This window comes from Rhinichthys klamathensis, unplaced genomic scaffold (genome assembly GCF_029890125.1).
Source record: "Rhinichthys klamathensis goyatoka isolate OS25496 unplaced genomic scaffold, OSU_Roscu_1.1 h1tg000802l_1, whole genome shotgun sequence".
Taxonomy (NCBI): domain Eukaryota; kingdom Metazoa; phylum Chordata; class Actinopteri; order Cypriniformes; family Leuciscidae; genus Rhinichthys; species Rhinichthys klamathensis.
The window spans coordinates 226,569-242,452 of record NW_026607194.1 but is presented as its reverse complement, the minus strand read 5'-3'; the positions used below and the strand labels follow the sequence as shown (position 1 = coordinate 242,452).

Here is a 15,884-nt window from a genome sequence, read left to right as displayed (position 1 = left end):
AAATTCCAATTTCACATATCAGAAACACAATTCTTACTAGTAAAAACTTTTATTTTTGATATCAAGAATTAAATTGTCACTAGTTGAAATGTCTATTCTTGATATCAACAATTGAATTGCTACTAGTAACAATGTTCATTTTTGATATCAATAATTCAATTTTCACTAGTGACAATGTTAATTTCTGATATCATGAATGTGATTGTTACTAGTAAGAAAGCCATTTTAGATATCTGAAATAATATTGATATCAGAAATACATTTTCAGATATCAAAAATGAAAATTTTTACTAGTAGCAATTCAGTTGTTGATATCAAGAATAGACATTTAGACTAGTGATAATTTAATTATTGATATCAGGAATTCGCATTTTTACTAGTAACAATGTAATTATTGATATCAAAAATTATATTTCTACTAGTAGGAAATCAATTCTTGATATTAACAATTAATTTTAAATGGCAGTCTATGGTGACATTTCACTAGTGAAAATACAATTGTTGATATAGTATTCATATCCTGGAAATGAATAAAAGTTAAAACGGCTTGCCATATAAAATGTATATAACACATCTAAATAATACACCTGCAGCACAGAGAAATACAGTGGAAATGCAACATAACAGAAACGAAACATTGTCCAATTACTATATAGGGAATTTTGACAAAATATATTTGGCCTTTTACATGTAAATATTCCGCTGCCTTCATGAGCCATATCTGGCATCTAAACCCGAGCTCTGCTTTCCAGGAGATCCCACTCTCCGTCCTCCGCCAGAAACATATGATATTAATATCAAAGGCTCAAATGCAGTCCATCCTCTTAACTGTATATTTGGAGAAATTGCACATAAAACGGCGAGACTTCATTATGAAACACGTTTCTCATCTCACAACACACACACGTAACATGTAAATATCAACATGACGAGCTGTCAATCACCTTGACGAGGAAACAGCGCTGATCAATAGAGCTTTTACACTACATAGTCTTCTTCCATTAGCATCACATTCCTGTAGCAGCACACCGATCTGTTACAGACACACGTTCAAATGACAGTAATTATTAGCTATTTAATCTGATAAAGAATCACTTTAAAGGCCGGTTTCTGAAACCGCTAACGTTAGCATTAGCATTCCGCTCGCGTTCTTAACGTTTATATTCCAGCACAGACAAACATTACAAGATAAACATTACAAAACAAACACGAGCACATTCAAACAACCGCATAAAAGTACGCCTCGTGACGCTTAGTTAGAATCTGTCATTGTGTTCGTGCGGGTGTTATTGAGGCCTGTTAGCATCAGTGCTATCATGCTAACCGCTGCTCCACCTCATAAATGGCGCGACACTCGCGCGCGCTCTCTCTCTCTCTCTCTCTCTCTCATATCATCCTCATCATGTCAACCTTACCGCACACACGAGCTCAAAACAGGCCGCTCAGTCTGTGTTTAATCGTGTGTGTGTGTCAGTCAGCAGCCATTTTGCTCCGCAAACACACAGAAAACCGGTTCACAGGAGCGGATAAACGTGTCAGACGCGCGCGAGCTCATGTTTGGTTTTTCGAGCTCATGTTTGTAGTGTCACTTAACAATGAGAAACACACGTCACTCATCGCTCACCCGCGGCGCGCTCCTGCAGTCCGTCAGTGTTTGTTTCGCGCGTTTCGGCTGTTTTTCCTGCGTCACCAGGCGCGCGCCCCCCCTCAGACCATCACACAACTAACTACTCACTCAACCAGCACTAACGGGCCCGGTGTGTGATGATGGCTTTAATGCTCAACTGATATTCGGTTCTTCTAGAATGACGCGCGGCCCGTTTGATGTTTAAATGCCCGCGGCCGCGTCTTAAAGCCTCACAAAATAGTGTGTTGCCTACCTAGACAACACTACTGAGAGTCGCTGTCAGGATTCCTGAGCCGCTGGTGTGAATATTTTACCCGAGGTTTGATCAGTGTGTGTGTGTGTGTGTGTTGTTGTTATTCCGGCAGGAGGCGTCAGTGAGTGACAGCGCGAGCACAGGACCCGGAAGACGATGACGTCATCACGTTGTCACGTGTTTAACCGTGAGCTTCACCATCAAACCGTTTTTTTTGTTTTGTTGGAAAAACATTTGAAAAAAGTTGCTATATATTTCCTTAATACTAATAATAAACAAGCCCAACTCTGTCTGTATTATTAAACCATCAGACATTATTAAACGTTTTCAGACTTTGCATTATAAAGCATTGGTCAGATTTCTGACTTTACACACACCCAGTTATTAGGGCTGGTTGTGTGTGAGGCACCACGTGATGTGCATGAGTGAAACAGCACCATCTACTGGAGAAATATGAGCAGTTTAAACCCCCATCATCTTCATCATCACGTGTTGAAACGTGCTTCATCATCAGATTTTTTTTTTTTTTTTTAAGAAGTTGCTTTATATTTTCATGAAAATAATAAGCAAGCCCAACTCTGTCTGTCTGTGTTATTAAACCAACTAAAAACGGTTTCATACTTTGCTTATAAAACATTGATCAGATTTCTGAATTTATACACACTCTCTCTCAGTTAGAGCTGTATATTTAGATGTGTGTGAGACACCACGTGATGTGCATGTGTGAAACAGCACCATCTGCTGGAGAATATGAGCTATGGCAACAACGTTGCTATTAAATCTGCTATATAAATAAATAAAAGTTTAAGTTTTAAATCATCATCATTGACAAAAACAACATGCATGACCTGATTTCAAAAGCAATTTACTTATTCAACACATGAAAGGAAATAGATTAAAAAAAACATATCGAAGAGCAGTTTTGTCCTTTGCAGAGATCATGTACACAGGGCAATATGAAATGAAGAGTTCACACAGTCTGTTCAGTTGTTTATACACACACTACTTCATTTCAACCGCAAAAGGAACGCACCATTGAAACATTTACACACAGTAAAATCCTCTCGGGAGTAAAACAATAATACTCTTTTAAGACAGCACATTTTCTGAAAGGATCGATCTAGGAATGAATATTTTCCACCCCGTTTCCGCACAAGAAATCAAATCCAGGACATTTACAAACACGTCACTAACACTGGGAAGAGGGAAGCGTCCGTCCGGATTCGGGAGAGACACGGACACATCGAGGAAGAGGAGCAACCGAGGAAGAGCTGCCCTTGTGCAAACCTACTGTAAACAGAGGGGTGTGTGTGTGTGTGTGTGTGTGAGCTGTGCTTGTACACCGTCAGTGGGTGGAGTCACGAAGCCACGCCCACAGCTAAGGTTTGATTGACAGACTGTGCTCATCATTGCTCAGAGACGCCGTCTCGTACATTTAAAAAGAAAACAGTATAAAATGTCATCAACCCCCTCGGTATTAGTACAGGACCATATCTATGACTTATATATTCATATTTATAGATATTTATATATGTATAGGTATATACAACACTCGGCGCTGGTAGTCCGTGGCGTGCGTGTGTGTGTGTGTGTGGCTAGTACACCCAGGACACGGGCACCCACTGCGCAGTGCTGCACACCAGGTCGATGGCCTCCTCCAGCATGCGGATGGTGTCGTCGATCTCGTTATTGATGACCGTCTGATCGAAGTAATGAGCGTATGAGCGCTGGAGCGCCTCGGACTCCTTCTGGAGCCGCTGCAGAGACTCGTCCTGAGGAGCACACACACACACACACACATCACTGGAGGAGCACACACTGATACATGTACACAACAACACTAATCACTGAACAATCACACTTCTTTACAGCTGGAGATCGACCGATACAGATTATTTGCATGTTTATGATAACCGATATTTATTGTTTGATTCCTGTTTTTGAGAATTATAACAGCACTGTATTGAACAAATGGTTTTATTTAACACTTACTACTGTGATCTCTGAAATTTCGCTCCCTCCTTGCATACAAAATAGTGTGTGCAACGATTAATCGTCCAAAATAAACGTTTGTTTACATAATATATGTGTGTGTGCTGTTTAATTATTTAGTATATATAAATACACACACATGCATGTATATATTTAAGAAAAATGTGTTATAAATATATTTTATATGAATAAAAAGCTTAAATATCGGGAACCTCGATTATCGGCCGATCTCTGTTTACAGCAGAGTTAGCATATGTGAAGCTACTGTACAACAACTGAAGCGCAACAGAACCTGCGATCTACCACACACACTTCCGCCTGAGCGAGTCACTCCAGGAGAGAAGCCCGTGTGAACTCATGCATATCCATTCAGCATTCGGCAGAAACCTGGAGCAGTTTCTGCATCTACAGTCGAACCAGCATTACTCAGACACTCCAACATCTCTCACATTATCAGTTTATTCGCTATAGTTTAGAAAATGGTGATAAATATGAGCAGAACTCAGTGGATATTTGACTGGTTTTGTCCGTCCTTCTGTTAGACTCTCACACATGAGTTATGTTGAATATCTGTCAGCTGTTAAATTTAACTACACAATTAGATAATACCAGTTTAGCTCAACCAGTGACCAAGCAATGCTTCATGTTGTTCAGTGTGTGTGTAAAAAGAGCATTAGCAATTACAGAAAACACACTGAAGAAAACATGATCAGCTCAAAGTGGAGGAGTCATTTCTGGTGCCAAATGTCACTGGTAGACGCTGTATGAAGAATATTTGGGTCTAATATGTCACAGTTTACTCTATTTTGCGATCCTCACTCACATTAATGAACTATAGTGTCCTGATCACACTAGTGAAACAATATCAAAAATGATATCCGGTGTCTGAATACTTTTTGGTTTGACTGACTTTATAGAGAGAAACTATATTTTAAAGATCGTCTCTGAAACATTGCATTTGGATGGACCAATCACACATCAGAGATCTTCAAAAGCTGCTGAGGCTCTTATGCATGAGTGTGTGTGACGGAGCGCCTGTCATGGAGCGACTCGCCGACACACACTTTACTTACAGGAAGTTTCCTGCACCATCTAGGGATCTGAGAGCATCCCGGAGACGCAAGAACAGAACCAGTCAACACACATGCAGCATGCAGTGAAGCGTGAGTGTGTGTGAGAGTGAGCGTGTGTGAGCGTGTGTATGTGTGTGTGTGAGTGAGTGTGTGTGTGAGTGAGTGTGTGTGTGAGTGTGTGTGTGTGTGTGAGAGTGAGTGTGTGAGTGTGTTTGAGCGTGAGTGTGAGCGTGTGTGTGAGTGTGTGTGAGCGTGTGTGTGTGTGTGTGTGTGAGTATGTGTGTGTGTGAGTGTGTGTGGGTGTGAGTATGTGTGTGTGTGTGTGTGAGTTTGTGTGAGTGTGGGTGTGAGTATGTGTGTTAGAGGTGTGTGTGTGTGTGTGAGTATGTGTGTGTGTGAGGGTGTGAGTATGTGTGTGTGTGAGTGTGTGTGGGTGTGAGTGTGTGTGTGTGTGTGTGTGTGTGTGTGTGAGTGTGTGTGAGCGTGAGTGTGTGTGAGCTCACCTCGGTCATGGCGGGAGTGATGGTTGGCGCCCCGATGAACACAACGTACGGCGCAAACTCGGCGGTCCGCAGAACCTTCAGCGCCTGTGAACACAACGCAAGCTCGTCAGAAGCGCTCGGGGAGACAGCGGGAGGATCCGGGCCGGCCCGTACCTGCGGCTCCACGTCCAGGATCGCCACCAGGCCCTGCTCGTGGATCTGCCGGATCGTCTCCAGCCGCGTGCCGTACATGGCGTCCTCGTGGCTGCCGTACTCCAGGTAATCGTTGTTGGAGATGTCCTGCATCATCTGGTCATGTGACACGAAGAAGTAGTTCTTCCCGTTCTCCTCGTCCTTCTTCGGAGGTCTGGTCGTGTCTGTTGGGGAGAAGTGTGTGGTGTGTGTGTGTGTGTGTGTGTGTGAGAGAGCGGTTAGTCGCACAGGAGCGTCATGCGAGTCAATCGTGCGAATGATGGAGCGAGTCTTACGTGGGATGGGATACGCGAATCTGTCCGGGTGTTTGGCGATGAGAGTGTTCTTGATGTGTCTCCGGCCGACTCCGTGAGCGCCTGCGGACACACACACACACACACACACGATCTCTGAACACTCAAAACATCTAAAAACTTCTTTATGCGCAAGTTAAGGAAACATTCCATTGTATCATTCTTCAAACATTCTGGGAACATTACTTTTGAATGTTCTCTGATCGTTACTTTAGAATGTTCTCTGATCGTTACTTTAGAATGTTCTCTGATCGTTACTTTTGAATGTTCTCTGATCGTTACTTTTGAATGTTCTCTGATCGTTACTTTTGAATGTTCTCTGATCGTTACTTTTGAATGTTCTCTGATCGCTACTTTAGAATGTTCTCTGATCGTTACTTTAGAATGTTCTCTGATCGTTACTTTTGAATGTTCTCTGATCGTTACTTTTGAATGTTCTCTGATCGTTACTTTTGAAAGTTCTCTGATCGTTACTTTTGAAAGTTCTCTGATCGTTACTTTTGAATGTTCTCTGATCGTTACTTTTGAATGTTCTCTGATCGCTACTTTAGAATGTTCTCTGATCGCTACTTTAGAATGTTCTCTGATCGCTACTTTAGAATGTTCTCTGATCGTTACTTTAGAATGTTCTCTGATCGCTACTTTAGAATGTTCTCTGATCGCTACTTTTGAATGTTCTCTGATCGTTACTTTTGAATGTTCTCTGATCGCTACTTTAGAATGTTCTCTGATCGTTACTTTTGAATGTTCTCTGATCGCTACTTTAGAATGTTCTCTGATCGCTACTTTTGAATGTTCTCTGATCGTTACTTTTGAATGTTCTCTGATCGCTACTTTAGAATGTTCTCTGATCGCTACTTTAGAATGTTCTCTGATCGTTACTTTTGAATGTTCTCTGATCGTTACTTTACAATGTTCTCTGATCGTTACTTTTGAATGTTCTCTGATCGTTACTTTTGAATGTTCTCTGATCGTTACTTTAGAATGTTCTCTGATCGCTACTTTTGAATGTTCTCTGATCGTTACTTTTGAATGTTCTCTGATCGTTACTTTACAATGTTCTCTGATCGTTACTTTTGAATGTTCTCTGATCGTTACTTTTGAATGTTCTATGATCGCTACTTTAGAATGTTCTCTGATCGCTACTTTAGAATGTTCTATGATCGCTACTTTAGAATGTTCTCTGATCGTTACTTTAGAATGTTCTCTGATCGTTACTTTTGAATGTTCTCTGATCGTTACTTTTGAATGTTCTCTGATCGTTACTTTTGAATGTTCTCTGATCGTTACTTTTGAATGTTCTCTGATCGTTACTTTTGAATGTTCTCTGATCGTTACTTTTGAATGTTCTCTGATCGTTACTTTAGAATGTTCTCTGATCGTTACTTTTGAATGTTCTCTGATCGTTACTTTTGAATGTTCTCTGATCGTTACTTTTGAATGTTCTCTGATCGTTACTTTAGAATGTTCTCTGATCGCTACTTTAGAATGTTCTCTGATCGCTACTTTAGAATGTTCTCTGATCGCTACTTTAGAATGTTCTCTGATCGTTACTTTAGAATGTTCTCTGATCGTTACTTTTGAATGTTCTCTGATCGTTACTTTAGAATGTTCTCTGATCGTTACTTTTGAATGTTCTCTGATCGTTACTTTAGAATGTTCTCTGATCGTTACTTTTGAATGTTCTCTGATCGTTACTTTTGAATGTTCTCTGATCGTTACTTTTGAATGTTCTCTGATCGTTACTTTTGAAAGTTCTCTGATCGTTACTTTTGAATGTTCTCTGATCGTTACTTTTGAATGTTCTCTGATCGTTACTTTTGAATGTTCTCTGATCGCTACTTTAGAATGTTCTCTGATCGCTACTTTAGAATGTTCTCTGATCGCTACTTTAGAATGTTCTCTGATCGTTACTTTAGAATGTTCTCTGATCGCTACTTTAGAATGTTCTCTGATCGCTACTTTTGAATGTTCTCTGATCGTTACTTTTGAATGTTCTCTGATCGTTACTTTACAATGTTCTCTGATCGTTACTTTTGAATGTTCTCTGATCGTTACTTTTGAATGTTCTCTGATCGTTACTTTAGAATGTTCTATGATCGCTACTTTAGAATGTTCTCTGATCGCTACTTTAGAATGTTCTCTGATCGTTACTTTAGAATGTTCTATGATCGCTACTTTAGAATGTTCTCTGATCGTTACTTTACAATGTTCTCTGATCGTTACTTTTGAATGTTCTCTGATCGTTACTTTTGAATGTTCTCTGATCGTTACTTTAGAATGTTCTATGATCGCTACTTTAGAATGTTCTCTGATCGCTACTTTAGAATGTTCTCTGATCGTTACTTTAGAATGTTCTCTGATCGTTACTTTTGAATGTTCTCTGATCGTTACTTTTGAATGTTCTCTGATCGTTACTTTTGAATGTTCTCTGATCGTTACTTTTGAATGTTCTCTGATCGTTACTTTTGAATGTTCTCTGATCGTTACTTTTGAATGTTCTCTGATCGTTACTTTTGAATGTTCTCTGATCGTTACTTTAGAATGTTCTCTGATCGTTACTTTTGAATGTTCTCTGATCGTTACTTTTGAATGTTCTCTGATCGTTACTTTTGAATGTTCTCTGATCGTTACTTTAGAATGTTCTCTGATCGCTACTTTAGAATGTTCTCTGATCGCTACTTTAGAATGTTCTCTGATCGCTACTTTAGAATGTTCTCTGATCGTTACTTTAGAATGTTCTCTGATCGTTACTTTTGAATGTTCTCTGATCGTTACTTTAGAATGTTCTATGATCGCTACTTTAGAATGTTCTCTGATCGCTACTTTAGAATGTTCTCTGATCGTTACTTTTGAATGTTCTCTGATCGTTACTTTTGAATGTTCTCTGATCGTTACTTTTGAATGTTCTCTGATCGTTACTTTAGAATGTTCTCTGATCGTTACTTTTGAATGTTCTCTGATCGTTACTTTTGAATGTTCTCTGATCGTTACTTTTGAATGTTCTCTGATCGTTACTTTAGAATGTTCTCTGATCGCTACTTTAGAATGTTCTCTGATCGCTACTTTAGAATGTTCTCGGATCGTTACTTTTGAATGTTCTCTGAACGTTACTTTTGAATGTTCTCTGATCGTTACTTTAGAATGTTCTCTGATCGTTACTTTAGAATGTTCTCTGATCGTTACTTTTGAATGTTCTCTGATCGTTACTTTTGAATGTTCTCTGATCGTTACTTTAGAATGTTCTCTGATCGTTACTTTAGAATGTTCTCGGATCGTTACTTTTGAATGTTCTCTGAACGTTACTTTTGAATGTTCTCGGATCGTTACTTTTGAATGTTCTCTGATTGTTACACTTTTGAATGTTCTCTGATCGTTACACTTTTGAATGTTCTCTGAACGTTACTTTTGAATGTTCTCTGATCGTTACTTTTGAATGTTCTCTGATCGTTACTTTTGAATGTTCTCTGATCGTTACTTTAGAATGTTCTATGATCGCTACTTTAGAATGTTCTCTGATCGCTACTTTAGAATGTTCTATGATCGCTACTTTAGAATGTTCTCTGATCGTTACTTTAGAATGTTCTCTGATCGTTACTTTTGAATGTTCTCTGATCGTTACTTTTGAATGTTCTCTGATCGTTACTTTTGAATGTTCTCTGATCGTTACTTTTGAATGTTCTCTGATCGTTACTTTTGAATGTTCTCTGATCGTTACTTTTGAATGTTCTCTGATCGTTACTTTAGAATGTTCTCTGATCGTTACTTTTGAATGTTCTCTGATCGTTACTTTTGAATGTTCTCTGATCGTTACTTTTGAATGTTCTCTGATCGTTACTTTAGAATGTTCTCTGATCGCTACTTTAGAATGTTCTCTGATCGCTACTTTAGAATGTTCTCTGATCGCTACTTTAGAATGTTCTCTGATCGTTACTTTAGAATGTTCTCTGATCGTTACTTTTGAATGTTCTCTGATCGTTACTTTAGAATGTTCTATGATCGCTACTTTAGAATGTTCTCTGATCGCTACTTTAGAATGTTCTCTGATCGTTACTTTTGAATGTTCTCTGATCGTTACTTTTGAATGTTCTCTGATCGTTACTTTTGAATGTTCTCTGATCGTTACTTTAGAATGTTCTCTGATCGTTACTTTTGAATGTTCTCTGATCGTTACTTTTGAATGTTCTCTGATCGTTACTTTTGAATGTTCTCTGATCGTTACTTTTGAAAGTTCTCTGATCGTTACTTTTGAATGTTCTCTGATCGTTACTTTTGAATGTTCTCTGATCGTTACTTTTGAATGTTCTCTGATCGCTACTTTAGAATGTTCTCTGATCGCTACTTTAGAATGTTCTCTGATCGCTACTTTAGAATGTTCTCTGATCGTTACTTTAGAATGTTCTCTGATCGCTACTTTAGAATGTTCTCTGATCGCTACTTTTGAATGTTCTCTGATCGTTACTTTTGAATGTTCTCTGATCGTTACTTTACAATGTTCTCTGATCGTTACTTTTGAATGTTCTCTGATCGTTACTTTTGAATGTTCTCTGATCGTTACTTTAGAATGTTCTATGATCGCTACTTTAGAATGTTCTCTGATCGCTACTTTAGAATGTTCTCTGATCGTTACTTTAGAATGTTCTATGATCGCTACTTTAGAATGTTCTCTGATCGTTACTTTACAATGTTCTCTGATCGTTACTTTTGAATGTTCTCTGATCGTTACTTTTGAATGTTCTCTGATCGTTACTTTAGAATGTTCTATGATCGCTACTTTAGAATGTTCTCTGATCGCTACTTTAGAATGTTCTCTGATCGTTACTTTAGAATGTTCTCTGATCGTTACTTTTGAATGTTCTCTGATCGTTACTTTTGAATGTTCTCTGATCGTTACTTTAGAATGTTCTCTGATCGCTACTTTTGAATGTTCTCTGATCGCTACTTTAGAATGTTCTCTGATCGCTACTTTAGAATGTTCTCTGATCGTTACTTTAGAATGTTCTCTGATCGCTACTTTAGAATGTTCTCTGATCGCTACTTTTGAATGTTCTCTGATCGTTACTTTTGAATGTTCTCTGATCGTTACTTTACAATGTTCTCTGATCGTTACTTTTGAATGTTCTCTGATCGTTACTTTTGAATGTTCTCTGATCGTTACTTTAGAATGTTCTCTGATCGCTACTTTTGAATGTTCTCTGATCGTTACTTTTGAATGTTCTCTGATCGTTACTTTACAATGTTCTCTGATCGTTACTTTTGAATGTTCTCTGATCGTTACTTTTGAATGTTCTATGATCGCTACTTTAGAATGTTCTCTGATCGCTACTTTAGAATGTTCTATGATCGCTACTTTAGAATGTTCTCTGATCGTTACTTTAGAATGTTCTCTGATCGTTACTTTTGAATGTTCTCTGATCGTTACTTTTGAATGTTCTCTGATCGTTACTTTTGAATGTTCTCTGATCGTTACTTTTGAATGTTCTCTGATCGTTACTTTTGAATGTTCTCTGATCGTTACTTTTGAATGTTCTCTGATCGTTACTTTAGAATGTTCTCTGATCGTTACTTTTGAATGTTCTCTGATCGTTACTTTTGAATGTTCTCTGATCGTTACTTTTGAATGTTCTCTGATCGTTACTTTAGAATGTTCTCTGATCGCTACTTTAGAATGTTCTCTGATCGCTACTTTAGAATGTTCTCTGATCGCTACTTTAGAATGTTCTCTGATCGTTACTTTAGAATGTTCTCTGATCGTTACTTTTGAATGTTCTCTGATCGTTACTTTAGAATGTTCTATGATCGCTACTTTAGAATGTTCTCTGATCGCTACTTTAGAATGTTCTCTGATCGTTACTTTAGAATGTTCTCTGATCGTTACTTTTGAATGTTCTCTGATCGTTACTTTTGAATGTTCTCTGATCGTTACTTTTGAATGTTCTCTGATCGTTACTTTTGAATGTTCTCTGATCGTTACTTTTGAATGTTCTCTGATCGTTACTTTTGAAAGTTCTCTGATCGTTACTTTTGAATGTTCTCTGATCGTTACTTTTGAATGTTCTCTGATCGTTACTTTTGAATGTTCTCTGATCGCTACTTTAGAATGTTCTCTGATCGCTACTTTAGAATGTTCTCTGATCGCTACTTTAGAATGTTCTCTGATCGTTACTTTAGAATGTTCTCTGATCGCTACTTTAGAATGTTCTCTGATCGCTACTTTTGAATGTTCTCTGATCGTTACTTTTGAATGTTCTCTGATCGTTACTTTACAATGTTCTCTGATCGTTACTTTTGAATGTTCTCTGATCGTTACTTTTGAATGTTCTCTGATCGTTACTTTAGAATGTTCTATGATCGCTACTTTAGAATGTTCTCTGATCGCTACTTTAGAATGTTCTCTGATCGTTACTTTAGAATGTTCTATGATCGCTACTTTAGAATGTTCTCTGATCGTTACTTTACAATGTTCTCTGATCGTTACTTTTGAATGTTCTCTGATCGTTACTTTTGAATGTTCTCTGATCGTTACTTTAGAATGTTCTATGATCGCTACTTTAGAATGTTCTCTGATCGCTACTTTAGAATGTTCTCTGATCGTTACTTTAGAATGTTCTCTGATCGTTACTTTTGAATGTTCTCTGATCGTTACTTTTGAATGTTCTCTGATCGTTACTTTTGAATGTTCTCTGATCGTTACTTTTGAATGTTCTCTGATCGTTACTTTTGAATGTTCTCTGATCGTTACTTTTGAATGTTCTCTGATCGTTACTTTTGAATGTTCTCTGATCGTTACTTTAGAATGTTCTCTGATCGTTACTTTTGAATGTTCTCTGATCGTTACTTTTGAATGTTCTCTGATCGTTACTTTTGAATGTTCTCTGATCGTTACTTTAGAATGTTCTCTGATCGCTACTTTAGAATGTTCTCTGATCGCTACTTTAGAATGTTCTCTGATCGCTACTTTAGAATGTTCTCTGATCGTTACTTTAGAATGTTCTCTGATCGTTACTTTTGAATGTTCTCTGATCGTTACTTTAGAATGTTCTATGATCGCTACTTTAGAATGTTCTCTGATCGCTACTTTAGAATGTTCTCTGATCGTTACTTTTGAATGTTCTCTGATCGTTACTTTTGAATGTTCTCTGATCGTTACTTTTGAATGTTCTCTGATCGTTACTTTAGAATGTTCTCTGATCGTTACTTTTGAATGTTCTCTGATCGTTACTTTTGAATGTTCTCTGATCGTTACTTTTGAATGTTCTCTGATCGTTACTTTAGAATGTTCTCTGATCGCTACTTTAGAATGTTCTCTGATCGCTACTTTAGAATGTTCTCGGATCGTTACTTTTGAATGTTCTCTGAACGTTACTTTTGAATGTTCTCTGATCGTTACTTTAGAATGTTCTCTGATCGTTACTTTAGAATGTTCTCTGATCGTTACTTTTGAATGTTCTCTGATCGTTACTTTTGAATGTTCTCTGATCGTTACTTTAGAATGTTCTCTGATCGTTACTTTAGAATGTTCTCGGATCGTTACTTTTGAATGTTCTCTGAACGTTACTTTTGAATGTTCTCGGATCGTTACTTTTGAATGTTCTCTGATTGTTACACTTTTGAATGTTCTCTGATCGTTACACTTTTGAATGTTCTCTGAACGTTACTTTTGAATGTTCTCTGATCGTTACTTTTGAATGTTCTCTGATCGTTACTTTTGAATGTTCTCTGATCGTTACTTTAGAATGTTCTATGATCGCTACTTTAGAATGTTCTCTGATCGCTACTTTAGAATGTTCTATGATCGCTACTTTAGAATGTTCTCTGATCGTTACTTTAGAATGTTCTCTGATCGTTACTTTTGAATGTTCTCTGATCGTTACTTTTGAATGTTCTCTGATCGTTACTTTTGAATGTTCTCTGATCGTTACTTTTGAATGTTCTCTGATCGTTACTTTTGAATGTTCTCTGATCGTTACTTTTGAATGTTCTCTGATCGTTACTTTAGAATGTTCTCTGATCGTTACTTTTGAATGTTCTCTGATCGTTACTTTTGAATGTTCTCTGATCGTTACTTTTGAATGTTCTCTGATCGTTACTTTAGAATGTTCTCTGATCGCTACTTTAGAATGTTCTCTGATCGCTACTTTAGAATGTTCTCTGATCGCTACTTTAGAATGTTCTCTGATCGTTACTTTAGAATGTTCTCTGATCGTTACTTTTGAATGTTCTCTGATCGTTACTTTAGAATGTTCTATGATCGCTACTTTAGAATGTTCTCTGATCGCTACTTTAGAATGTTCTCTGATCGTTACTTTTGAATGTTCTCTGATCGTTACTTTTGAATGTTCTCTGATCGTTACTTTTGAATGTTCTCTGATCGTTACTTTAGAATGTTCTCTGATCGTTACTTTTGAATGTTCTCTGATCGTTACTTTTGAATGTTCTCTGATCGTTACTTTTGAATGTTCTCTGATCGTTACTTTTGAAAGTTCTCTGATCGTTACTTTTGAATGTTCTCTGATCGTTACTTTTGAATGTTCTCTGATCGTTACTTTTGAATGTTCTCTGATCGCTACTTTAGAATGTTCTCTGATCGCTACTTTAGAATGTTCTCTGATCGCTACTTTAGAATGTTCTCTGATCGTTACTTTAGAATGTTCTCTGATCGCTACTTTAGAATGTTCTCTGATCGCTACTTTTGAATGTTCTCTGATCGTTACTTTTGAATGTTCTCTGATCGTTACTTTACAATGTTCTCTGATCGTTACTTTTGAATGTTCTCTGATCGTTACTTTTGAATGTTCTCTGATCGTTACTTTAGAATGTTCTATGATCGCTACTTTAGAATGTTCTCTGATCGCTACTTTAGAATGTTCTCTGATCGTTACTTTAGAATGTTCTATGATCGCTACTTTAGAATGTTCTCTGATCGTTACTTTACAATGTTCTCTGATCGTTACTTTTGAATGTTCTCTGATCGTTACTTTTGAATGTTCTCTGATCGTTACTTTAGAATGTTCTATGATCGCTACTTTAGAATGTTCTCTGATCGCTACTTTAGAATGTTCTCTGATCGTTACTTTAGAATGTTCTCTGATCGTTACTTTTGAATGTTCTCTGATCGTTACTTTTGAATGTTCTCTGATCGTTACTTTTGAATGTTCTCTGATCGTTACTTTTGAATGTTCTCTGATCGTTACTTTTGAATGTTCTCTGATCGTTACTTTTGAATGTTCTCTGATCGTTACTTTTGAATGTTCTCTGATCGTTACTTTAGAATGTTCTCTGATCGTTACTTTTGAATGTTCTCTGATCGTTACTTTTGAATGTTCTCTGATCGTTACTTTTGAATGTTCTCTGATCGTTACTTTAGAATGTTCTCTGATCGCTACTTTAGAATGTTCTCTGATCGCTACTTTAGAATGTTCTCTGATCGCTACTTTAGAATGTTCTCTGATCGTTACTTTAGAATGTTCTCTGATCGTTACTTTTGAATGTTCTCTGATCGTTACTTTAGAATGTTCTATGATCGCTACTTTAGAATGTTCTCTGATCGCTACTTTAGAATGTTCTCTGATCGTTACTTTTGAATGTTCTCTGATCGTTACTTTTGAATGTTCTCTGATCGTTACTTTTGAATGTTCTCTGATCGTTACTTTAGAATGTTCTCTGATCGTTACTTTTGAATGTTCTCTGATCGTTACTTTTGAATGTTCTCTGATCGTTACTTTTGAATGTTCTCTGATCGTTACTTTAGAATGTTCTCTGATCGCTACTTTAGAATGTTCTCTGATCGCTACTTTAGAATGTTCTCGGATCGTTACTTTTGAATGTTCTCTGAACGTTACTTTTGAATGTTCTCTGATCGTTACTTTAGAATGTTCTCTGATCGTTACTTTAGAATGTTCTCTGATCGTTACTTTTGAATGTTCTCTGATCGTTACTTTTGAATGTTCT

The 15,884-nt window shown here is 37.4% G+C and overlaps 2 protein-coding genes across 16 annotated transcripts in view; both read right to left on the bottom strand.

Annotated features, from left to right (window-relative positions):
- Positions 1 to 1,539, bottom strand: part of LOC130078043 (probable ubiquitin carboxyl-terminal hydrolase FAF-X) — a 64,245-nt gene extending 62,706 nt beyond the window's left edge. Inside the window, exon 1 of the mRNA XM_056243513.1 lies at positions 1,416 to 1,539. The gene's annotated coding sequence lies outside the window, so the exon portion shown is untranslated. The remainder of the gene's footprint in view (positions 1 to 1,415) is intronic.
- A 1,190-nt stretch (positions 1,540 to 2,729) lies between these two features.
- Positions 2,730 to 15,884, bottom strand: part of caskb (calcium/calmodulin-dependent serine protein kinase b) — a 103,836-nt gene continuing 90,681 nt past the window's right edge. For 9 of the 15 annotated variants that reach the window (XM_056243525.1, XM_056243526.1, XM_056243529.1 and 6 more), the window contains 4 exons: positions 5,916 to 5,996; positions 5,602 to 5,804; positions 5,449 to 5,532; positions 2,730 to 3,652 (listed from right to left, as the gene is read on the bottom strand). In XM_056243525.1, coding sequence (XP_056099500.1) covers positions 3,476 to 3,652; positions 5,449 to 5,532; positions 5,602 to 5,804; positions 5,916 to 5,996 — 545 coding nt within the window. In that variant the 3' untranslated portion in view covers positions 2,730 to 3,475. Of the gene's footprint in view, positions 3,653 to 5,448; positions 5,805 to 5,915; positions 5,997 to 15,884 lie in introns of all 15 variants that reach the window. The other 6 variants (XM_056243520.1, XM_056243519.1, XM_056243524.1 and 3 more) reach the window with 1 other exon arrangement.